This window comes from Colossoma macropomum, unplaced genomic scaffold (genome assembly GCF_904425465.1).
Source record: "Colossoma macropomum unplaced genomic scaffold, Colossoma_macropomum, whole genome shotgun sequence".
In the NCBI taxonomy this organism is placed as follows: Eukaryota; Metazoa; Chordata; class Actinopteri; order Characiformes; family Serrasalmidae; genus Colossoma; species Colossoma macropomum.
The window spans coordinates 22186185-22211446 of NW_023494799.1; the positions used below are offsets into that span (position 1 = coordinate 22186185).

The window sequence follows — 25262 nt, forward strand, 5'->3', positions numbered from 1 at the left end:
TTAGTTTGACTTGAAAAAAAAAAAACAGTGAACAATAACAATAATGACAATCCTGCCGGGTCATGTTATTTTTACACAATTATTGGAATGTTTAGCATCTTTTCTCTCGTCCTTCTTCCTAAACCGTTAAACTGATCCAGTCAGATAAGGTGAGTCTTTTTTCTTCTTTTTTTTGGAACAATAACTTTTTTTTTGTTTTTCATCACATCACGGCACCCACGGTACATACAGACAACGTTCCAGCAAAGAGGGGTTTCTACACTTTGTGCCAGGAAAAAAACAGCGAGAGATGACGAAAAAAGTTTACGATAAGAAGTTTGTCTCTCCCTCCATCACGTATTGCACTGCGAACTGATCCTTCTGGATCTTCTCTGAAGGTTTTTGAGAAGGAAAAGGGCAAAAAGTGAAAAAAATACAAAAACATGAAACATGGCAGTAGAGGGGCAGTTGTGTTTTTTGGGTGAGGGGGATTTTTTTTCTTTCATGTTGGAAGTTTGATATAGTGGCAGTCACCCTGTTTGGTTGTCAAACTGTTCCTGGAACAGTTGAGCAGTCGAGATTAATCTCAAGGAAGACAAGCCTGTTTTCCTCTGAACAACACAGGATCTTTTGAAAATCTTCTTGGCAGTGCTCAGCCTCTTTTTGGTGAAAAGAAGAAAAGTAGGGCCTGGGAGCAGGAAGATAAAAGTGGGCAAAGGAAAACGAAACGGGGACCTCCGTAGCCCCTCTGTGGAGCTTATAGAGAAAGAGAGAGAAAGAGAGAGAAAGTGTTGGATGGCTTTTGGTACCCGTGTTCAATCTTGTGCATATAAACAGGGGTCTGAAGGTGTGGTTTCTCCTCTTGAGGGTGGAACTGGGGGGCGGGGCCTTTAAGCTTTGAGGGCGTGCCATTGGGCGACAGCAGTGCGAGGATGGCCAATCATATCCTTCCAGTGTTTTACCTCCGCCGGGCCACTCTTCCATGAGAGATAGATCTAAAGACAGAGAGAGAGAGAGGGAGAGAAAAGTGGAAGAAGGAAAAGAGAAAATATCGTAATTCAAAATTTCAGCAATCATTTCTTTGATCAGTGGTCTACATAGTATGACTCCAACTTTATCTGAATGAGCGCTGAGCGCTGAATGGTGATTCGTTGGCATTACTGCTACTGAGTGCTGATTAGTTAGCATTACTGCTACTCAGTGCTGATTGGTTAACATTACTGCTACTGAGTGCTGATTAATTGGCATTACTGCTACTGAATGCTGATTGGTTAGCATTACTGCTACTGAATGCTGATTGGTTAGCATTACTGCTACTGAGTGCTGATTGATTGGCATTACTGCTACTGAGTGCTGATTGATTGGCATTACTGCTACTGAGTGCTGATTGGTTAGCATTACTGTTAACCAGTGCAGATTGGTTAGTATTACTGCTACTGAGTGCTGATTGGATGGTCTGCGGATCAGCTCATTGGCTGAGTAAAGGTGTTCATGCTCACTGAAATATTCATATACAGTGCACTTGTTTGGCTTTGTTGTTGTTGATGCTGTTACTGTTATATCTAATAACTAAAAACAAACAAGACATAAAAAGATAACCAATGTGTCGATAATAAAAATCCACACTGTTTTTATAATTGATGCTGGAGAGAAAACAGAATTCTTTGCTGGTTGTCAGGATTCTTCTTAAGCATTGCTGCAGCGCTGGTTCTCCTCTCCACCGTACCTTGCCTATGACATCATTACGGCTCAGTCTGTCCTTGTCCATGACTGTGATGACGATGGTGGTTTCCCGGAGGACGTGAGCAGGGACATCGAAGGGAAAGGACTCGTTAAACACGGGGTTCAGGCACCTCTTCATGACCACCGTCTTCTTCTTCTCCACACGCTTGTCTTTATGCATCAGCCACACTTTCACATAAGGGTCTGAAAAGCACATTAACAGTACAGTCAGTGCAGTGAGCCAGTGAAATATACAGTGCGCCGCAGTAGTATCCGACTAGTAAGACTTACCGTTTTTTTTTGTTTCTGTGGTTGAAAAGATTCAGCCCTTAGAAGATGCTGTGTTTAATGAATAAAGGCTTTATGTGAATTTTGTCTGTCTCATAACTCACTGAAGCAAGCGGGGAGTGTGGAAAGTGCAGATTCTAAACTTTCAATCCAATTTATTGTTTTGTGGAAATAGCAAAGCATTTTTGCCACGTATCATTCTTTCAATATAGAATGAAAACTGATTCTAAACGGAATTCATGATGTAACTACATCATTTATTGTCACATTTAAATAGTAGAGCAAATAATAACTGTACACTTCTAAGAGTAAAATACTTTCTCACATGTGAAATGAACCATTAGAAACATCATAGCACAATTTCTACATACAGTCATATGCAAAAGTTTGAACACCCAAGTTTAGTAGTTAGTTGAGCAGTTTTATTATTATTAGTGCTTAGCAGTCAAAGATTAAATTCACACACTAATTTAGAAAATTTAAAAGGATCAAAAAAACAGACTGCCGTACACCTATACATCTAAAAAAAAATGTCAACAGTCACAAATCACGAACACCACACCTAAACAAAACATGTCTATGCAACTTTAACAACAAATTCCAAATAAATGTAATTAGCAAATATAAAAATCTAACTATAATGCATATTTATTAATAAATCTTATATAAGATCCCTGAGAGGCTGAATCTTTCAGAAGTAAAGATGGGGAGGGGTTCATCACTCTGTTTGCGTGGGCAAATAGCGCAATTCAAGAATAACATTTCTTAACATAAAATACCAAAGACCTTGGGGATTTCATCATCTATGGTACACAATATCATTAAAAGATAAAGAGAATCTGGCAGAATCTCTGTATTCAAGGGACAAGGCTGAAAACCAATACTGGCTGGCCAGAATCTTCGGGCTCCTCAGACAGCACTGCATCAAAAACACACAGGATTCTATAGTGGAAATCACTGCATGGGCTCAGGAACACTTCTACAAAACACTGTCTGTGAAAACAGTTTGTTGCTGCGTTCACAAGTGCAAGTTAAACACTCTACCACGCAAAGAAGAAGCCATATATAACCAGGAACCAGAAACACCACCACCTTCTCTGGGCCTGAGCTCATTTTAGATGGACTTAGGCAAGGTGGAAAAGTGTCCAGTGATCTGACGAAACGAAATTTTACATTTTTTTGGGAGTCATGGAAAGAGGAAGGAGACCATCTGGATTGTTATCAGGCCAGAGTTCAAAAGCCAGCATGGGTGACTGGCACATCTGTAAGGGCACCATTAATGCTAAATGATATAAACAGGTTTTGGAGCAGCATTTGCTGCCATCCAGACAATGTCTTTTTCAAGGAAGGCCTTGATTATTTCAGCAAGACAGTGCCAAACCACATTCTGTGTATTACAACAGTATGGCTTTGTAGTGAAATAGTCCAGGCGTTAAACTGGCCTGCCTGCAGTCCAGACATGTCACCTATTGCAAACATTAGCCACATTATGAAAAAAAAATACCACAAAGGAGATCCTGAATTGTTGAGCAGATGAAATCCTGTATCAAGCAAGAACAGGAAAACATTTCACTTTCTAAACTACAGCGATTGGTCTCCTCAGTTCCCAAACACTTACAGAGTGTTGTTAAAAGAAGAGGCGATGAAACACAGTGGTAAACATACCCCTGTCCAAACTTTTTTGAAATGTAGTGCTGACATTAAATTCAAAATGGCCATATATTTTTCAAAAAAACAATAAAATTTCTCAGTTTCAACATTTGATATGCTGTATTTGTTCTATTTTCAATAAAATATAGGGTTAAAATTATTTACACATCATTGCATTGTGTTTTCATTTACAATTTGCACAGCATTCCTACTCTTTTTGGAAGCAGTGCTGTATAATAATGATCAGTCCTTGCAAGTGGAATATTAAGATAATGGCTGTTGCATGTAGTCCTTCCTGATATTTCTTTTCTAGAGGCTGGAAGGCAGGCTGAAAAAGGCAAATCTGTTCTTTTCTCAAGGGAGAGGATGCCCAGGGTGTTGAGGGCATAGTAATTGACATAAGATGCTCCAAAAATGATGCAGCATGCCCTTCTTTACACATTCAAACTGTGTCGATAAGGAATGGGTAAGTCCAGCATGCCATGCAGGGACTTCATATTCCACAACACTGCTCTAATGTCGGCAATATATATGGGTAAATCAGTTTGCACAACCAAGAAGAGACAACTTTCTGCTGGAGCTTTCCGCCGTAGCGTTTACTCACTAATTCCACCGAAGATCGTGCTGGATGATGGGCCCCTATATTTTGGCATCACTGAGAGAGGAATGTTATTAATATGAAGAGGTGGTATAGGTGGTGGTTATGTGTATGGCCTCACATTAAGTAGAAATGTTTTGTTGAAGTGAAAATAAGTTAACACATCCTGTATAGGGAACAAACTTAAATATGCATTTTTCTGCTAATTTTAGTGCACAATTTCTATTTACTTGCTGAGTTTAACATATTTGGAAAACATAAAATGTAACATTATAAATATAACAATATAAAATATAATATCATATATACAATATAACATGCTATAACTTTTTATGTTTTACTATGGTTGTGCACTGAATTGTTTTATATTATTCTTCGTCTCTTTTATTGGTATTGTTCTGCCGGATTTTGCTGCGTAACTCATCCCGCAGTTTACGACATAATAACATCGTTCAAACTCCGATTGTCCAGTCTGATTGTGTGATTCAGGCTTGTATACAGCTTTTTGATTGAATACACAGTTTTCGTACAATCTTCATTAAATTCCGAATTTTTTCCCATAGGAATGAATGGGGTGAAAAATTGCACAGCCATCTACTGTACTTCTGCTCACCCAAAAGACACCGTTTCGCATATACTATCTCAAGGCTGGCCCCTGAGCAAGAATTCAATGTTGTTCTGACCCGCGCTTGTCTGTTTGCCATTTTTTCCACCACTTGTTTTTCCCATAGAGCCCCTTTTATTTTCTCCACCACACAAACTCTTTGTACTCACTAAGGGTAGGACCTCAAACTCTACTGCATAGCCATACCATTCTGCACTCCTCTATGTGTCATTTTTTCAACCCTCGTTCCTCCCATAGAGTCCCATTCATTTTCACCCAAACCCCAGCCCTGTTTTCCTTTGCCCAACAGACATCACAATGCATGTACTTACTCAGGTCCTCAAGCTCTAATCCACAGCCATACTGACCCACACTCCTCTATGTGTCGTTTTTTCATCCCTCCTTATTCACATAGACTCCCATTCATAATTAACAATACGCATCTAACACTTGGCAATTCCCTATGAACAACTAAATAAACCCCCAGAACACCATGGCAACTGTCTAGCAGCAATTTAGCAACCACAGGGGATACCATAGCAACTCCCTAGCACCACCTTAGCAACCACATGGGATACCATAGCAACCACCTAGCAACAATCTAGCATGACATGGGAACCATTTAAGCTGCACAACCATTCTGTAAATTCAGCAAATTTATGTGTGGGGAGGATGTGTTAACTTATTTTCAAATTAATAATGCATGACATTTGACCAGTCGTATGAACAAACTTTGTCATACCATTTTATCTTCACCATTATTGGGCTCCGAAACAAACACATTTAGACGTTTAGATGTGAAAGTTAGAGAAGCTCTGTTTCATATTTGGGTTCTTCTGTTTCGTATAAATGCATTATGAAGTGTGGAGCTCGTAAACATTATCAGAAGCTGAGGATCTCAGCTCACGTTCCGGAACACCTGTAATACAGCTGTTCTTACAGCTGTCCCTGTTTCAGCTGTCTTTTGCTTAGAGACGCTGCCTCACTGGATCATTGCATCAAAGCTCAGAGGCTTCGCACATCTCATGTCTAAGTTAATCAGTTCAGGCTTACGGTACTTTGCTGGTTTTGGGTGTACCTGAGGTGCCGCCGATGTCCATGGCTTTGAGATTGCGTGCCTTTATGATGTTCACAGTGATGATGTTAGCCGTGGGATTATAACACAGAGACACCAGCAGGTCACCTCGACTCCCCTGCAAACACACCAGAAGAAACAGGATGAGAGCACAGACGGGCACAAAGATGCTTAAAACAGTGTCGTCAGCTTTAGGGTGCTGACTGGAGGGAGATTTTTAGGTATTTGGAATGAGATTTTCAATATTGCATGCATACATCCCCCGTAACACAACTAAAAAAACTCAGTTTTGTACCACAGTTCATAGTCATTAGCATGTAGACCTGTGATTGTTAAACCAGTCCTCAGCTGGTCCACATTTTTGCTCTAATGCAGCTCTAGATGCTAAACTAAGGCTGGGTGTACAAACCATTACTTTTAAAATATTGGAATCTTTGAAACAGATTTCTAAAATGGAGAGCATCACAAACTTAATGTCAGTTTGTCACAGAATTTTTGTGGGTGCTCACACTAGAAGACAGGGCAAAGAGAATAACACACTTAATGAGTTTGTGCTATGAATAAGAACTCCAACTCCCAGATCCTCTCAGATCACACAACACAAAAGCCACATTCACATTACAAGCCTCATTTCTCAAATCTGATTTTTTGCTCAAATCCGATCTCTCTGACATGATGGTTCACACTCGTGTAGATAAGTGATTCAAATCTGTCATTAATGTGAACAAACCAGCATCCTGAAATGACCCTCATGAGCACATCCTACTCAGTAACGTCACGTGAATGAATCACGTGCATCATCAGCACAAACTAACGAGTAGAACGAGCTTCGCTGAGAAGATAATTAACTCTGATCAGCTCTCAGTTTCATTATTAGAGTGAGACGAAGGAGAAAAACGTGAGATGTGTTGCTTTTCCACCGTTTACAGGCTTTAACCTCTGTTTGCCGCTGCTGTCATGGTAACGCTGAATGATGGTGCACACGCAGTGGAAAAAAAGCACATGAATTCCGATCTGAGCGTCACATTGAGGTCGCCTGGCCATGAATCGGATATGTATCTGATCTAGGACCACATATGAAAGTCACTTAGGTCGGATTTGAAAAGGATCAGATTTGCGTGTCCACACAGCCCTGAAAACATCAGATCTGAGTCACATCAGGGCAAAAAATCTGATTTGTGCCACTTCAACCTGGTAATGTGAACGTAGCCAAACAAACCTAAACTTACTGGACCTGTTTGTGCTTTTATGCGTAGAAATACTGATATTACAGAGAGAGATGGAGAAATATTTCACTCCAAACTGGCAGCAAATGGTAAAGAGAGTGACTTGACCTGATATCAGCTCTTATCTGCCTGTGTTTTACACTCAGCTCCTCTGTCTCTGCTCTGCTGTTCAGGCGCGTCTCTTCGCCTGTTTCTCCGCTCTTCTAGCTCTCTGATTGGCTGTTGTTTGAATCACTCATTGAGTAAATCTCTGACCTTCTCACAATACAGGACTCGTGGATGTTTTGAGTCGTAAATATCAAACATATTGGATAATATTGGAGGGTCTCTGATGACTTCGGAGTTCAATCAGAGGGCCAAAGATTGATTTGCTTCTCCTCTCATACTACCAGATCCTTCGCGTCGTCAATCTTTTCCAGTCATGCTTCTGACCTGGAAAATCGCTTGAGATTCTGAAAATTTGTCACAAGGGGCAAATTGGGCAAATAATCGTGCAGTGTAGGCTGAGCTTAAGCCATTAAGAACACTAAATACCTGGTACAGGTGTGTTGTGAGCCGCATCAGAGAAAAATGGTCCTTTGCATGTTCAAATGGTTGTACATCGTTCTATATAGAGTTTTTTGAAAATGTTTAAAATAGCACCAAAAAGGGTTTTGCTTTGTTATGAACTCTCTTTGGTGCTATCAGTAAACTGTGTGGTGGAGGAGAAGACCCAACAAACTGCAAATAAAAAAAAACAGCTGCACACTCAGAAAACACTTTCATCAAAATGACGACACTGATGCTACATTTCACAAATGTGCTGAAAATACAGAAAACACAGACAACTTCAGGAACGCTGATAAGCCAGTCACAACACAGCGGAGGTGTTTTCGAAGGACGCTCAGAGAGGATGGAGTCATTCAGACTTTTAAATAATTATGCAGCACAAACACTCACCAGTAAAAGTAAGTTAGGTTTTATTCATGCAGATCATGACTATTACTGTATTGTAATGGGAATTAGCTGTAAAAGTTAAGCTAGTTACACCAGAGAACTACCACAGCACAGCACAGCTGTGACATGTCAGATAGCAAACTAGCCAGCCAGGTTAACCATGTACTTGGGCTGTGAGTGTCTGAGTGTCTGTGGTCTTCTCTACTTCTGTCAGTGATCTTTCAATCATAGATATTGCATCCACTTTGAGCCTTTTGAGTGTTCCAGAAATATTTCCGTTGTGTTGTGACTGGTTTTTCAGCGTTTCTGAAGTTGATGATGGCCGTAAAAGCCGGGAGGAAGACGGGGCCCAAACTCAGAGCAAGAATGAAGCCCTGCGGCCACCAGAGAGGGGGCGACGGCAATGACAGCCACGATTGGCACAAAGGCGGGATGCAAGTCCTGAACGCTGCCACCCGGGCTCTGCCCCCCACTCCGCTCTGTGAGGTGTAGTGGAGCCATCGTCGTCGTCCCCTCTCTGGTGGTCGTGAGGCTTCGTTCTCGATCCGAGTTCGGGATCGCCATCACTCGCGTCCCTCTGCGGGGTTTGGGAATTGTGCGCTGCCCCCCACTCACTCGTGCTTCTAGTGCAAAGTGCTTTTAATTGTACTACGAACAGGGTCTTTTTAGTCACTGTAAAACTGTAACTCACTTAAGTTTAGCTAGTTAGACGTGCCATAATGAGTCCTTGATTTGTATTCGTGTTATGTAACAAAATGTTCTGGCACTGACGAGAAGGCTAATGCTAACCATCAGCACAAGTTACTGAGCAAAGAATCCTTCACTTCAGTCCTCGCTGCGCTGTGTGAGGCCCATTACAGCGCACCACAGGTGAATATTAACCTGAGAAGTGTGCGGCTGTACAGGCTAATGGCTCACTTGTAAGCCTCTTGTTCTGTTGTGTAAGGCTGAGATTGGTGACAGCACGCAGCTTGAATGCCATTACATGAGGCATGAAAAGCGGCACACGCTCCCCTCGAGCCAAAGCACAATTAAGTAATTATCCTCAACTCCGTCAGCCCGGTCCTGCCGTACTCTTGCTGCTTTTACAAGCCATTTTTCTTTTGCCTATTATAGCCGTTCACTGCTGCTGTCTTTCTGTGCTGGGTTTTGCTGGTTTTGGTGACCTACTCCCACCTTTACCTGAACACTGTTCCCGTATCTATACCAACGTTTTACAACATTATAACAATAAGATAATATTCATAACAAAAGATAAAGTATTTATCTTTTTATTACTCTCTCTCTCTCTCTCTCTCTCTCTCTCTCTCTCTATCTCTATCTCTCTCACTCACACACAGCATTACTCACGCTGCCGTCACTGCACGGCTTAAGCTCCTTCCAGAAGGTCTGCATGTGAGCCAGGTCGATTTTGTTTAAGGGGATGGAGACCTCTCCTATCGGGTCATTTCTGCTGAAACGGTCATAATCCAGCACCTGCAGGTACAGAGTCCGCTGCACTACCTTCTCATACGGGAAACCTGTGAGAGAGCGAGAGCGAGAGAGAGAGAGAGAGAGAGAGAGAGAGAGAGAGAGAGAGAGATTATTGAATCATGTGCAACAAATAATGGAAACACCACAGGAAATACTCATACTCACTGGACATTTAATCAGAAACACATAGTGTTGTGAAAAACTATTTTCTCTGTTTTCCTCTGTTTTGCCGTATTTGCCACACGTAATTATTTCAAATCCTCATACAAAACATAATGTATGACAAGAAGAGCAGCTTTGCAACACCTCTATCACCAGTGTGAACAAAAAATGGTCCCCTTACATTTAAAAAGGAACTCCATCAATATAACAAAATTAATTAATCATTTAATGGTTTAGATGTAAACAAAATCATTCAGAGTGGTTCGGTGTGAAATGCGCCTTTGAAGATAAATTTACAGTCAGAATTGTTCACCACTGTAGTACTAGGAACCAGACGTTCTTATGTCAACACTACAAATATCACCATTTTATCTGCTTTCCAAAATGACCAGTGAGCTTAAATGTGTCTTGTAAGTTTTTATATGCCATGCTGATAATGGTAAAATATTACTAAATTAAAAAAAAAAAAAAGTTTTCTGTCGGTACTATTTTTTTCATTACAATGCCGTGCATGTACCTCTCTGCCCTGCATGCAGTTTAGAGAAGGGCCCGGCCATGTTCCAAACCACATACTACCACACTAAATAGTATGTAAAACATAGTGCACCACCATTACAAGCGGGCTCAGTCTATCTCTGTCTCTCCCTTTTGGCTCTGTCTTCTTTGAACCCCTGCAACTCCTTTGTGTATTCTGGTTCAAATTCTTATGGCTCTATGACATTTTTGAAACAGACCTCCTTAAATTTCTTCACATATGCTGTCATCTTCCAAAAATTACTGTAAAAATAAACTGTAAACAAAAGCTGCTGCTGGCATTAGCCATGTTGACATGTTCACACCGAACCACTCTGAATAATTTTGTTCACATCTAAACCACTGAATGATTAGGTAATTTTGCAAAATCGGTGGAGTTCCCCTTTAATAACTGCTTGTACCACCTTTAGCAGCAACAACTAGAACCAAACACTTCCTATAACTGGAGATCAGTCTTTCACATCACTATGGAGGAATTGTGGCCCACTCTTCTTTGCAGAATTGCTTTAATTTAGCCACACTAGAGGGCTTTCGAGTGTGAACTGTAAGTTTAAGGTCCTGCCACAGCATCTTAATGGGGTTCAAGTCGAGACTTCGACTAGGCCATTCCAAAACCTTTATTTTGTTCAGTGGTGAACTTGCTCTTGTGCTTTGCATTGTTGTTTTTCAGCAACCCAATTACACTCGAGCTTCAGATTAATATTACAAAATTTGTGGTTCCGTCAATTATGGCAAGTCATCCAGGCCCTGAAGCAGCAGAGCATCATCCTACTACCACCACCATGCTTCATTGCTGGTACGTTGTTCTAATTGTGGAATGCTACGTTAGCTTTACACCAAATGTAATGGGAGTTTTGATGTTGGAGTATGAAAATGGACCACCACTCAAATAATATCTGGACAACAGCGGTCATGTGGTCAGAAACTGACCACTGATGAATGAAGCAGAGGGGAGCTGATAAACTGTGCAGAAACAGATGGGCTTCAGTCTGTAACTGCAAACCTACTAAATGCATCTGTATGCATAAGTGCCAACCTCTGGGGGGCTTTGGGTCATTTGTTCCCCCCAGAACTGAAGCTGGAGGGGCAACGCCCTCTAATTCAAGCCTATAAGATGGTTCTATTAAGATATAAGATAAGGTGTTCCTAACAAAATGGTGTGAGTAATTAATGTAGTGTATCTGATATTTTCGCCTCACCTTCAAACAAGAAGGTTTCATTCCAGTGAGGGTTGAGGTTCTTCCGTTTGACCTTGGTCTCTAGTTTGTGCTTCTTGTCTGGTAATAGGTAGATTTTGACGAAAGGATCTGAGGTTCCGGAGAAATCTTTGGCCGGAAGGTCCTGACCTTTGAGGATTTTCACGGTGAGGGTGGAGTCCTGGAAGCTGTAGCCCACGCTGAACTGGATACGCCCAAGCTTCTCACATATCTGGCCTTCATGCTCCTCCTCTTCAGAACCAGGAGATAGCTGAGAGAGAGAGAGAGAGAGAGAGAGAGAGAGAGAGAGAGAGAGAGAGAGCAAGAATTAAGGGCCCATAAAATAGAAAAACAATAAAAAATGTGTTTCATATAGTATGTAAAACACATTGTTCACTCTCCACTCCCTACAGTTCACACATGGAAACAATAAAAATATTATACCACAACTGTAAACATATTTACATATGACAGCTGCAGTAGTAGGCAAATGACAAGTAACCTGATGTAAAAGACAATAATATCGATAAACACATGTTTAGGAAATAGAACTATAGATAGACAGCTTGCCAAACACTCACTTGCTTATGTTTAGCAGACCAATGTTACTCCACAAGGGGGAACGATTAACACTCACATAGCTTTCATGTGCATCATTGATAGAGTGAAAACAGGCTTAACCCACACCAGCAGGATCTCACAAATGAACATGTGTTGGCACTCATATTCCCTAAACAGGACCAGTAGCTTTGTTAACTATAGATGTTGTGTAGCTCAATGTTATTCAACATTTTTAACATAAATAATACAACCCCATTTCCAAAAAAGTTGGGACGCTGTACAAAATTTAAATAAAAACAAATCATTTAAACCCTATATTTAATTGAAAATAGTACAAAGGCAACAAATCAAATGTTGAAAATGAGAATTTTGTATTGTTTTTTGAAATTTGAAATTTTATATTTGATCCCAACAACATGTTCCAAAATAGTTGAGACAGGGGCATGTTTACCACTGTGTTTTGATCACTTCTTGTTTTAACAACACTGTAAGTGTTTGGGAACTGAGGAGACCGACTGCTGTAGTTTTGAAAGTGAACATAGGATTTCAGCTACTCATCAGTTCAGGGTCTCTTTTGTCATATTTTTCATTTCATAACCCTCCAAATGTTTTCAGTGATAACAGGTCTGGACTGCAGGCAGGCCAGTTTTGCACCTCTTTTAATACGGAGTAATGCTGTTATAATACATGCAGAATGTGGTTTGGCATTGTCTTGCTGAAATAAGCAAGGCCTTTGGCATTAATGGTGCCTTCACAGATGTGCACATCGCCCATGCCATGTGCACTAATGCACCCTTATACCATCATGAATACTGGCTTTCGAACTGTGCACTGATAATAAGCTGAGTGGTCTTTAGCCCGGAGGACACAATGTCCATGTTTTTCAAAAAGAAATTCAAATGTTGATTCATCAGATCACAGGACACTTTTCCACTTCCCCTCAGTTCATTTTAAATGAGCTCAGGCACAGAGAAGCGAATTATCCAGCGTTTCTGGATCCTGTTTATATATGGTTTCGTCTTTGCGTTTTAGAGTTTTAACTTGCATTTCTGGATGCAATGCTGAACTGTTTTCATAGACAGTGTTTTTCAGAAGTGATTTCCACTACAGAATCAAGTCTGTTTTTAAAGCAGTGCCGCCTGAGGGCACAAAGATTATGGCCAGCAAATACTGTTTTTTGGCCTTGTCCCTTGCATACAGAGATTTCTCCAGGTTCTCTGAAATTTTTAATGTTATTATGTACCATAGATGCTGAACAGCAAAACGTCTTTGCTATTTTATGTTGAGAAACGTTATTCTTGAATTGTTGCACTATTTGATCATGCAGTCTTTCACAGAGTGGTGAACTTCTCTTCATCTTTACTTCTGAAAGACTCAGCCTCTCTGAGATGCTTTTTTTATACCCAGTAATGTTACTCACCTGTTTCCAATTAACCTCCAGTTTAGCCTTTTGTTGCCCCCCGTCCCAACTTTTTTCGAATATGTTGCTGGCATCAAATTCAAAATGGACATTTATTTCTCAAAAAACTACAACATTTCTCAGTTTCAACATTTGATATGTTGTCTTTGAAGCATTTTCCATGATATATAGGGTTTAAATTATTTGCACATCATTGCATTTTGTTTTTATTTACTTTTTTACAGCATCCCAACTTTTTTGGAAATGGGGTTATAAATAAAGGAGCATATAGGCTAAACCTACAGAAGGTCTAAGCCAGGGGTCGGCAACCCAAATGTTAGGAAGAGCTATTTTGTCCTTTCAACAAAAATCAAACCACCTTGGGAGCCACAATATTTCATGTCCATTTTAACATCTTAGCTGTAAATATGTCTCAGTATATGCTAATATACCACACACACACACACACACACACACACACACACACATCATCTAAACTACTCATCCTTCTGAGTCGCGGGGGTGCTGGAGACCCTCCCAGCTACCATCGGGTGGAAAGCTGAAACAATCCGTACAGGCCGCCAGTCCATCGCAGGGCAGACAGACAGGCACACACATCGACACACAGAATCACACTCACACCTAGGGGCAATCTAGCGTGTCAAATCAGCCTGACTGCATGTCCTTGGACTGTGGGAGGAAACCGGAGTACCCGGGAAACCCACGCAGACCCAGGGAGAACATGCAAACTCCACTTTCTCACATCTCCAGCAGGAAACTTTCCCAAAAGTAGAACAGTTTCTTGTAAAATGTCTTTGACTTGTGTTTGACTGTTTATGAGGCTGAAGTCTTCTTGTTTTTGAGGCGCCATAATGTAACTGCCGCACTATTTAAGGTGGACTGGGACAATGACAAACTGACTTTATCCTCACAACTTTTTAGTGACAGTTTCTCGTTGCAGATTAAACGTATCAGGAAACCAGCTGGAGTGATTATAAATGCAAATAAGTCCATTCGTCTCCAAATTGTCGATTTTCGTCTTAAATCTTTCTCGTTCTCTTCTCTCTTTTTTGTTAGCTACTAGCTAGACGGAATTGTTGTATGTGTTGCTATGGTGACCAGTATTCTGTATACCAACCTTCAGGGTTAAAGGGTGAATTAGCAGATATACATTTACTCCAGCATTTAAGATCATTTATGGTTAAAACTGTGTTGAATGATCAGCAGAGCTTTATTTTACTGCAAAGGAGGATTATTTCATTTTTACCTAAACATCTAATTCTGCTGTGGAGCCACAACAGGGTAGTAAAAGAACCACATGCGGCTCTGGTGCTGCATTTCGCTGAGCCCTGGCCTAAGCTGTTGTTGTTTTAGGGGAGTCAAGCAAATGGATGGAGATGTAACCAATGATGTCCAGTTAAAGCCTATTATCACCTTCACATCACCTGTCTTCACTCATATTCTTTGGCAGTGCTCTGTGTGCAGACCAAATGACAGGTCAAATTTACTAAGTTCACCAAAGCCCTGCCTTGATCTGAGTCTCTGGCTTCAGGTCTGAAAGAAGCTCAAGGTCTCAGCTTTACAGCCCTCTGGCACCCTCTCAAAGTGGAAGCACCATCATTAGGCATCATCAGAGGCTGCTTTTTTTTTTTAAAAAAAGAGGCCCTGCCACCCACATAATGACAGGCAGTCCCCCACAGCACTGCGCTCCAGCTCTAATTACCGTTCTCTCACTGAAAGCAGCTCTTTTTGACACGGCTCTGTGTGTGTGAGTGACTGGAGTGGGGGAGAGCGCCACACACACCCCGTATTTACTGCACTGCGTGGTTAAAAGTTAATGCCCTCTCAAAACAATGCTGAACTGGAGAGTGGAGGATGAGGAGAATAGGAAAACAAGGATGGACAAACTGGATAAAGCAGAGAAAACAGTTACACAAAAACAGAGACACACACATGCATGCACAGATGTTTGTTTCTACACCTTGACAGAATGTGTGGTCATATATCTGTCCCTTATTTATTTTATATATCGCTGCTGTCGGAACACAACCTTGTATCTCCAAAATGAGACCTTTACATGAGAAGGAAAATCATACTTTACTTTTAATGGAAGTCAGATGTGAGTCATTTTGGGCCGCTTCTTTTGGTCCATTCATCATGAAATTGACACACAATGTAAAGGCCAACAGGCATTTTTAAATTATGTCCAAAACTGAACAACAAATGACAAAAATGGAGGTACTTACATATCGCAGCAGTGATATGTATGTATCTATATGTAATAATACACTCTTAAAAAGAGTTCTTCAAGGGTTCTTTAGTAAAGACAGTGGTTCTATATAGAACCATAAACACTCAAAGAACACACAAGAGCATGGTTAAAGGGTTCTTTGCATAGTGAAATTGGTCTTCAGATTGATGGATATAATTCTACAGTATATAGAACCTTTTTGAAAAGGGTTCTATGTAGCACCCAAATGGGGTCTTCTCTTGTTACAAGCTTGAATTCATAACTATAAAAGAACCCTTTTGGGTACAGAATAGAACCCTTTTTGAAAAAGGTTCTTTATAAAATTATGTATCGCTGTTGTCTAAAGAAAACCGTATCTCCAAAATGCTAACTTTACAGGAGAATTAAAAAATCTACTTTACTTTTAATGTAAGTCAATGGAACCAGACTTTTTTCTAGGTCATTTTGGGCCATTCCTTTTAGTCCATTCATCATGAAATTTACATACAATGTAAAGAGTAACAGGTATTTTCAAATTATCTCAAAAACTGAAAAATGTAAAAAATGGAGATACGAGGTTTTCTTCTAACAACAGTGATATATATATATATATATATATATTATATATATATATATATATATATATATATATTTCATATATCTACTAGATATATTATGTATATCTACAGCACATGTTCATTAATCTGAAGTGATCTAGAATTGACCATCCAACATCAGTACCTGACCTCACTAATGCTCAATCAAATCCATACAGCAATGTTCCAACATCTGGTATAAATATGCTGTAGATGGTTCTATAAAGAACCCAATATAGCACCCAAAATTGTTCTTCTATTGTAACAGTGTCAAGCTTGTCACAATAGGAGAAGCCTTTCTTTGTGCTTTATAGAACCATTTTCAAAAAGGTTCTATATAGAACCATCTATAGCACATTCATGCACATTTTCCATCAATCTGAAGAACGCTTTCATGATGCAAAGATCCCTTTAATCATGCAAATGATTCCTTGAGTGTTCATGGTTCTATACAAAACCACTGTCTTTAGTAAAGAAACCTTAACGAGACATCCTTTTAGGGGGGATAGTATATCCCATATGTATTATTACTACATATGCATATATACACATATACGTATATACATATATATTACTACTGTTAGTACAACAGTATTTGTAATAATAATGTCTGTTAAGTATCATATATGTAAGTATCTATGTGTAACAATGATTTGACCCACATGTACTATATATTATAGTATCTACATTATATTATCTACGTTATAAAATGTCCCAAATGTATCATATGTAAGTATCTAGATGTAATAATAATATGACTTCTATGCATTATATATTTAAATATTAATGTGCACATGAAAGTACTTATATGCAATAATAGAATTACCCATATACAGTATATTATACATTTAAATATGTATATGTAATAATATGTACCATATGCATTATATAAATGTAAGTGTTTGTATGTAATAAAATATGTTCCATATGTATTCTACATAGACGTAAAATTTATTATTGTTCCATATACATTTTGTATGTTTGCATGTATTCATATGAAATATGTCCTATATGTAGTTTATACATATGCAATTGTCTATATGTAATAATAATACGACCCATGTGTATTATATAGTCTTATTTTTCATTTATTTTACTAGAAATCACGAACACACACAAACACACAAACTCACACAAACACACACACACACACACCCAGCCACACACACTTCATCCTCATACCATCAGCATGTCGCTGGTGACGGAATTGGCCAGGTCGGACACAGAGGAGTTGGCGTCTGTCCGGCGGCTCTCGTCTGGAGTCTGGCCTTTGGGGCTGCTGCTGGGTTTATTCCCAACCGCCCTGAAGGAAAAACAGAGAGACGGTCAGAACAGGGCAACACCATCCACTCACACATTTGTTCAGTATGTTTGTCCATACTTGTAGACAACAGCTCTGATACAAAAATACAACAGAGAAACTGACAACCTCAGAAATAAGAGAGAATTGGGCTGTTTTGTGGAGGGGAGATCATTTTCAGACACACTGCTGGGGTTTTTACACAGACAGTGTCACTGCTGGCACAAGAATTAGCCAACCAACCAAAAATATCCTCTGACCTCTGAAACGGACAGATGATGAAGGCTTAGAAGACAGTTAAAATGGGCATCTACAGATGAGCTACAGTCTCTAACTGTACACCAACAAATTAAACTTAATTACAGTGTTTTCACATTTTTACATTTTTTACATTTGTTATTTCAGTTAGTTGTCAGTACCATTACACTATATTATTTTGGTAATTTGATATGAGTAGTCTTATGCATATGGGTGCTAATAACAAGAGTTATATTAATAATAAGCTTTATTTATATAGCCACTTTAATAGATCAATATGCAGCTCAAACTGCTTTACAATGACATAGGCAAATAAAAACCAAGATAAGAGAAGCAGAAAATAGAAAAATGTAAAAACACTAAGAAAAGGAAGAAAAATTAAATTAAAAGCAGTTTCTACAAATAAATACTTCTAAAAATAATACAGTAACAATAAAAAAGTACAAAGGATAAGATAATAATGAAATGGGACAAAAAAAACATTCAGCACAATAATCAGTAACCCATTCCTGACTGTTCATCAAAATCTTAATTAAAAGTGGACATACAGAGCCAAAAATAAACTTGAGTGAAAATAAGAGTATCAATACTTAAACATACACAAGCATGTAAATATGTAAATATAAAATGTACATTAACGTTACATTCAGTATTAATTTGGTATAAATTCAGATGTTTTAATACAAATAAAATGTGTGGGAACTCGACTGAATCTCCCGACCTTTGAGATTCAGTACTCTGAAATTCTAAACGTAAACATAAGGTAAATTTGTTCTCCTGGAAACATAAATAAGTATTATATTTCAATACTACAGGAGTAAAGCACAGATCTTCCAAAATAATACTTAATTAAAGTAATGAAGTACAATTACTTAAGCAGTTTCCATTTGGTAATACCCCTGTTCACTGAACACTACACTCTTAAAAAAGATGGTTCTTCAAGGGTTCTTTAATAAAGAAAATGGTTCTATATAGAACCATGAACACTCAAAAAATTCCTTGCTCGATTGAAAGGTTCTCTGCATCGTGAACATGGTTCTTCAGATTGATGGAGAATGTGCTGTATATGGTTGTATGTAGCACTTATATAACCTTTCCAAAAAGGGTTCTACATAGCACCAAAAAGGGTTCTTTTACTATTACAAGCTTGACATTGTAACGACCTTTTTTTTGGTGCTATATATAACCCTTTTCAAAGATTCTGAAGACCTCTTTTCATGATGCAAAGAACCCTTCAATCATGCAAAGGGTTCTATATAGAACCATTTTCTTTACTAAAGAACCCTTGAAGAACCACAGTTTATTAAATTAAAGTGTGTACCATATCAGTGTCACCGCTGTGCTGAGAAATGATATCTGGTCAGCGGTAGTCCTATGGTGGTCCCTTTGAATGAATGGGGTAGGAGGGGGGCTGATAAACTGTGAAGGAGCAGATGAGCTACAGCCTGTAAATGTAAACCCAAAAGTCCATCTGTATGCATAAGTGCCAACTTCTGAGGGACTTTGGACCATCTGCCCCCATAAAGCTAAAGCTAGAGGGGGCAATGTTCTCCCAATCCAAGCACCAAGCTTGGGAAAATACAATAGTGAGATGGCATTTAACAGTTGGAAAACGTCTGATCCCCCACACACACACACACACACACCACCCCCCACCCCCCTGCCATTGCCGGGAATGTAGACACAGTTGTATGCTAAAGTATAAACACCCCCAGTCAAATTACATGTTTTATTAATTGAGGAAGGAAAATCAACAAAATATGGAACCTGGCCAGGGGTGCACAAACCTTTGCATATGACTGTAAGCACACATCCTCTACAGAGAACAAACTCTACAGCATAAATTGGCGAACAAATAAAACAAAGAGTGTGGCCTGTGCAAAAGTTTTGCCATATTTTTATATTAATTAAAATTTCAGGCTTATTACATACTAAGGCTTATTATTCAGTAACTACAGGGACTTCAATGCAAACTGGCTGAGCTGTTCTTAGGTTATAGAAGTGTGTAATAAAACTTTGGGCCCACCGGCAGGCCCTGACCATTTAAGTGTGTTCTCCTTATTAGTAAATTTAGCTACATTAAGGTGCAACAACTGCTGACACAGGAGTTCAAATACACACACAGCTTGTATAATCTCCATAGAAAAGCACTGACTAATAGAATTGGACACTGGAGCAGCTGCATGAGCCTAAGGTCACCATCCCCAGTGTCCAGCTTGGGCTAGAGGGGTATAAAGCCCCCCCCCCCAGCATTGGGCTGTGGAGCGGTGGAACTGCGTTCTCTGGAGTGATGGAGCTTCATCCTATACCTTTGGGATGAGTTGGAGTGATCCAGAACTGACCATCCAACATCAGTACCTGACCTCACTAATGCTCAATCAAATCCACACAGCAATGTTCCAACATCTAGTATAAAGCCTTCCTAGAAGAGTATAGGCTGCTACTGAAGCAAAGGGGGACAAACACTGCATAGACAGGTGTCCACAAACTTTTGGCCATGTAGTGTATATTCACTTAGATCATGCAGGTTGACTGTGAGTATTTGAACTTTTGCATATGGCTGTACAAGGTGTTTCCGATAAACTGGACACCCAGTGTAAACACCCTCACTGAATGCAAGGCGAGTGTGCAGCTGTGATTCCACTTCAGCTGCAGTAACATGTAGCTGCCAGAGGGGGGTGATGGACGTCTGGCTGTTGTGGGTTTCTCCTTAGGGGGAAAACCAGTAAAGAAACATGAACACGGGCTGTTGGCACGGCAACCATCAGCGAGAAGGCACATCTACCTGGGATGGGGGGGCCAAGAGGCAGTGGCACGAGGATGAGGGCAGAGGAGATGCTGTGTGACAGGTGTCGTGCGCAAACCCAGGAGCAGCGTTCATTCCGCTAAAACCATGTCCAATTCTGTCCTGAAAGTAGTTTCCATCAGAGTATCCCTGAAAGAGCAATCTCCTCTGGGATAATGATGATGAGGATGACACGCTCCGGGCCGCTGCGGTCAGTGTGACCAGCGCAGCTGCTGAAGAAACCCGCAGAAAAGCATCTCTCTCTCTCTTTCACTCACCTTCACCAGAAACAGAGGGTGACGCAGAACTAGCTTTGGCTCTACAGGTGTGCAGTGACATGTTATATAACACTGTCCTGTTTAATATTTTATATAAAAAATTGAATATATTCCAAATGAATACAGTGCAATATACACCGATCAGCCATAACATTAAAACCACCCCCTTGTAGCTAATAACTCACTGTCTATTTCATCAGTTCCACTGACCATATAGGAGCACTACAGGAGTTCTACAGTTACAGACTGTAGTCGATCTGTTACTTTGTTACCCTGTTCTTTAATGGTCAGGACCCCCAGAGGACCCCCACAGAGCAGGTATTATTTGGGTGGTGGATCAGACACAGCAGTTTCTAATATTCTAAAACAGAAAAAATTCCTAAATATAATGTAACATATTATATTATACATATATATTTATATATATAGTATGGCATGCAAAACAGGAAGTACTTTATGAACATTAATATATTTGGAATGAACATTGATATACAGTAAACTTTGTGATATATCTGGAAAGAACATTATGATATATATTGAATGAAAGTCACTGTTGAAGGGTTGAGGCTGGCTAACAAAAACTGTGCATCAATAAATGGGCATTAACGAACTCCAGGTGGAGCTTAAAGGAAAGGGATTCTGATAAAGTGACCAGTATGTATACACAGTGATCCCTTGGACAGAGTGATCTGAGAGTGGCTGATATATGATGTGAAGCTACAGATGGGTAGATCTTCAATATATGCATAATTTGACATGGTGCAGAAGAAGAGTCAGATGAGGCCATAATTTCTGTTTGAAAGGTCACTCCTAACTCCTAGCCATTATGTATATATATATATATATAATATATATATATATATATATATATATATAAAAAATACATTTTGTATAATTCTCAATTATAATCCACACTGATGTTAATTTCTTAATAATGGATGGAAGCTTGAACCCAGCAATCAACATGAACATTATGCAAATGAGAACATGTTAATTAGCGGCTGCTCATTTTCATTCACCGTTAGCCGTGTCAGCACTTTTCAGCCCAAATATTCCTTTAAAAGTGCAGTAATTTTAGCACTGCTGAGCTCTGTAGCACTGCGGTGCTGTAAAGTGCACGCAGTATTCCTGTTCGACTGAGATATGCATATTTAAATGTGCGCCTGGAGTCACTGGGTAATGCGTGCGCTTCTACAGTATCAATTATGAAATATCCAGTGTTTTCTCCACCGAGAGGCTTTACATAAGCAAGAAGGAGCAACAGGAACGAGGATGGATGAGCCTTTCTCTGCTGCACTGCTGACTCCTGTTCTTCTCCGTCTAAAAGACAACATTTAACATTTCAATAACGTTTATGCCTCCAAATCTGCCTCACAAATTAATTTCTGCGTGGATGTAAAAGGCAGCATATGAATAAAACAAATATCTTCGTGTTGTTCTTTTTGGAGGTCAGCGAGTGACTGCGGCTGCAACTTTCTCACAGCGTGGATGCGTGATTATGCAATCATGCCATTTTCAAAAGCCAGAGCTACCTTTGGAGAGACGGTACAAGCCTTAAGTGACCTGAGCTGGAACAGCTGCTAAGGCCAAGGCAACACTGGACCAAAACATCCAGAGAAGACTGTTACAGCCTGCTCTAAGTTAGATAATCAGTCTTAAATAATGTCATTGCACATTTTCCTCAACAGCATGGAAGAACATTTTACTACAGATGCATTATTGGAATAAATGTCCTTTTCTTTAACCCAAAATGTAAACTGTACTGACTCATTCCATGAAAAACGTCCACAACATTCAATGCAATGTATAAGGAACATAAGAGATTCTACCTCACGTTACCAAGGTAAAGGTGAATTAGCATCAAAACCTGGCAAATGTAGATATGTCTCTAAATTAACATTATCTTACACTATGTGGCCAAAAGTATGTGGACTTCCCATTTAATTACTGAGTTCAGGTGTTCAAGCACATCAAATCTACAAAGACAAACACTGGCAGATGGAATGGGTTGTACTGAAGCTTATTGACTTTAAACATGACGCTGTCATAGGATGACACCTTTGCCACAAAACAGATCACAAAATGTCTGGCCTGTCAACTGTATGCCAAAATGTCCCTGTCAACTGTATGTGCTTTTACTGTGAAATGGAAGCGTCTAGAACCAACAACAGCTCAGCCACGAATGACTAGACCACACAAACTCTAGAGCAGAGCCTATCCTCTGTTCCATCACTCACTACAGAGTTCCAAACTGCCTCTGCAAAGATGCTCAGTTCAAGAACTGTGCGTCGGGAGCTTCATGAAATGGGTTTCCATGGTGGAGCAGCTACATACAAGCCTAAGATCACTGTGCGCAATGCCAAGCATCAGCTGGAGTGGTATAAAACACGGCACCACTGGACTCTGGAGGAGTGGAAACGTGTTGTCTAGAGTGACAAATCATGTTTCACTATCTGGCAGTCTGATGGATGAATCTGGGTGTGGTGGATGCCAGCAGAACGCCACCTACCAGAATGCATAGTACCAACAGTAAAGTTTGGTGGAGGAGGGGAGGAGGGATAATGGGCTGGGGCTGTTTTTCAGGGTTTGGGCCCCTTAGTTTCATAAAGGGTGATGTTAATGCTACAGCATACAAAGACATTTTACACAATTATATGCTTCCAGCTTTGTCACAGCAGTTTGGGGAAGACCCTTTCCTGTTCCAGCATGACTGAGCCCCTGTGTGCAAAGCCAGCTCCATAAAGACATGGTGTGACGAGTTTGGTGCGGAGGAACTCCAGTGGCCTGCATAGAGCCCTGACCTCAACCTCACTGAACACCTTCAGTGTCTGACTTCACAAATGCTCTTTAAACTGAATGGGCACAAATTCCTACAGACACACTCCAAAATCTTGTAGAAAGCTTCCCAGAAGAGTGGAGGCTGTTATAGCCGCAAAGTGGGGCAACTCTATATTAATGCTTTTATATTAAAAAGGTTTTGGAATGGGATGTCCAACAAGCTCATACGGTGTGATGCTCCACTTACCTACATACATACATTTGGCCAAGTAGTGTATACCAAAGGCTCAAAAGCTGCTTTTATTCAACATCATCTCGTTTTCTCCATTCCTCTTATCTAATGCATAATTAAAAACACAAGTTGGAAATAAAAAATTCAGCAGAAATTTGCCATTTTTGCAATTCACAGAAGAGTCTTGCACTTTACTGTTGAAAACAGTAATTTAAATTTTTCAATTTAAATTAAATTTCATTCGCAAAAGGAAAAAAGTTATTCGACACCAACTGGCCTGTGCGAAAAAGTACTCACCCCCTGAGTACTCAATCAACGAATTAAAGTTGATAACTGGGAGCTATTAAACTAGACATGCCCACTGCCAGCCCTGTTGAATCTAAAGATCACTTAAATAGAATCTTTCCAGCAATGTGAAGTAGGCTAACATGCAGTGCACTACACTGCAATCAAAAGAAATTCCAGAAGAGATGAGAAAGTAAGTTATTGAAGTGTATCAGTCTGTAAAGGGTTACAAAGCCACTTCTGAGACTCTCAGACTCCAGCGAACATGGACACAGGAAGTGGGAGTACTGAGGGTGCTGATTTCAAGATTGCAACTGCTAAAAATAATAACAATAAAACCCTATAGTATTTTGAGTGTAGTAAAGTAAACCCACGTGTGCTTGTTTTAGAGTAGAGTTTGTATTTATATATTTTAAAATCTGCAGTAGTTGTGCATTGTTTAAGTGAACGCTGTATTTTCATTACAGTGAGCTGACAACTGGCCGCTTTGGAGGCGCGTCGCTAAAACGCACAAATCAAGGTGCAAAGAGATAAAGTTTATGCAGAGTTAAAGGCCAGTACTGACCCCCAAAGTGCCTTAAAACTATTTTCAAACTTTTAAAAAATCATCTAAGGTAATAATGAAGTTTTTATCAACTGTTATATCTCTTGCTCGGTGTGCATTCCAATGTTAAATGTTACAGTGCGACTGTTGGTATGATGCAATCAGTTACTGCAACGCGTTTCAATAATCTAATTGGTTTCCCCTCAGCTCATTTGCATAAAGTTTGTCAAGAGCAGAGAGATACAAGCTGTGTCCCACTTCAGGGGCTGCATCCTTTGGAGGTTGCATTTGAAGGCTGCATCACAGCAGCACGACTAGGCTGTCCCATTTCAAAGGCTCCTTCACATGCATATCATCGCTGTCCAATGAAAACCATCTCCATTTTTGTTGATTTTTAGTTTTCTATATCATTTCAACACACCAGCTGTCCTTTACATTGTGTAAAAATTTCATGATGAATGGAAAAATAGAAATGCTCTAAAATCACTTGGAACAAAATCTCTTTACATTGACTTACATTGAAAAGTAAGAGTGTTTTTGTCTTCTCCTGTAAAGTTACTATTTTTTTAGTTG

General features: G+C 39.8%; 1 protein-coding gene across 1 annotated transcript in view; it reads right to left on the reverse strand.

The window, feature by feature from the left end:
• Positions 1–242: 242 nt before the first annotated feature.
• syt7b (synaptotagmin VIIb) overlaps positions 243–25262 on the reverse strand; it is a 211692-nt gene continuing 186672 nt past the window's right edge. Inside the window, exons 7-12 of the mRNA XM_036587086.1 lie at positions 17412–17532; positions 11447–11714; positions 9429–9598; positions 5920–6034; positions 1706–1905; positions 243–974 (exon numbers count right to left, since the gene is read on the reverse strand). Coding sequence (XP_036442979.1) covers positions 870–974; positions 1706–1905; positions 5920–6034; positions 9429–9598; positions 11447–11714; positions 17412–17532 — 979 coding nt within the window. The 3' untranslated portion in view covers positions 243–869. The remainder of the gene's footprint in view (positions 975–1705; positions 1906–5919; positions 6035–9428; positions 9599–11446; positions 11715–17411; positions 17533–25262) is intronic.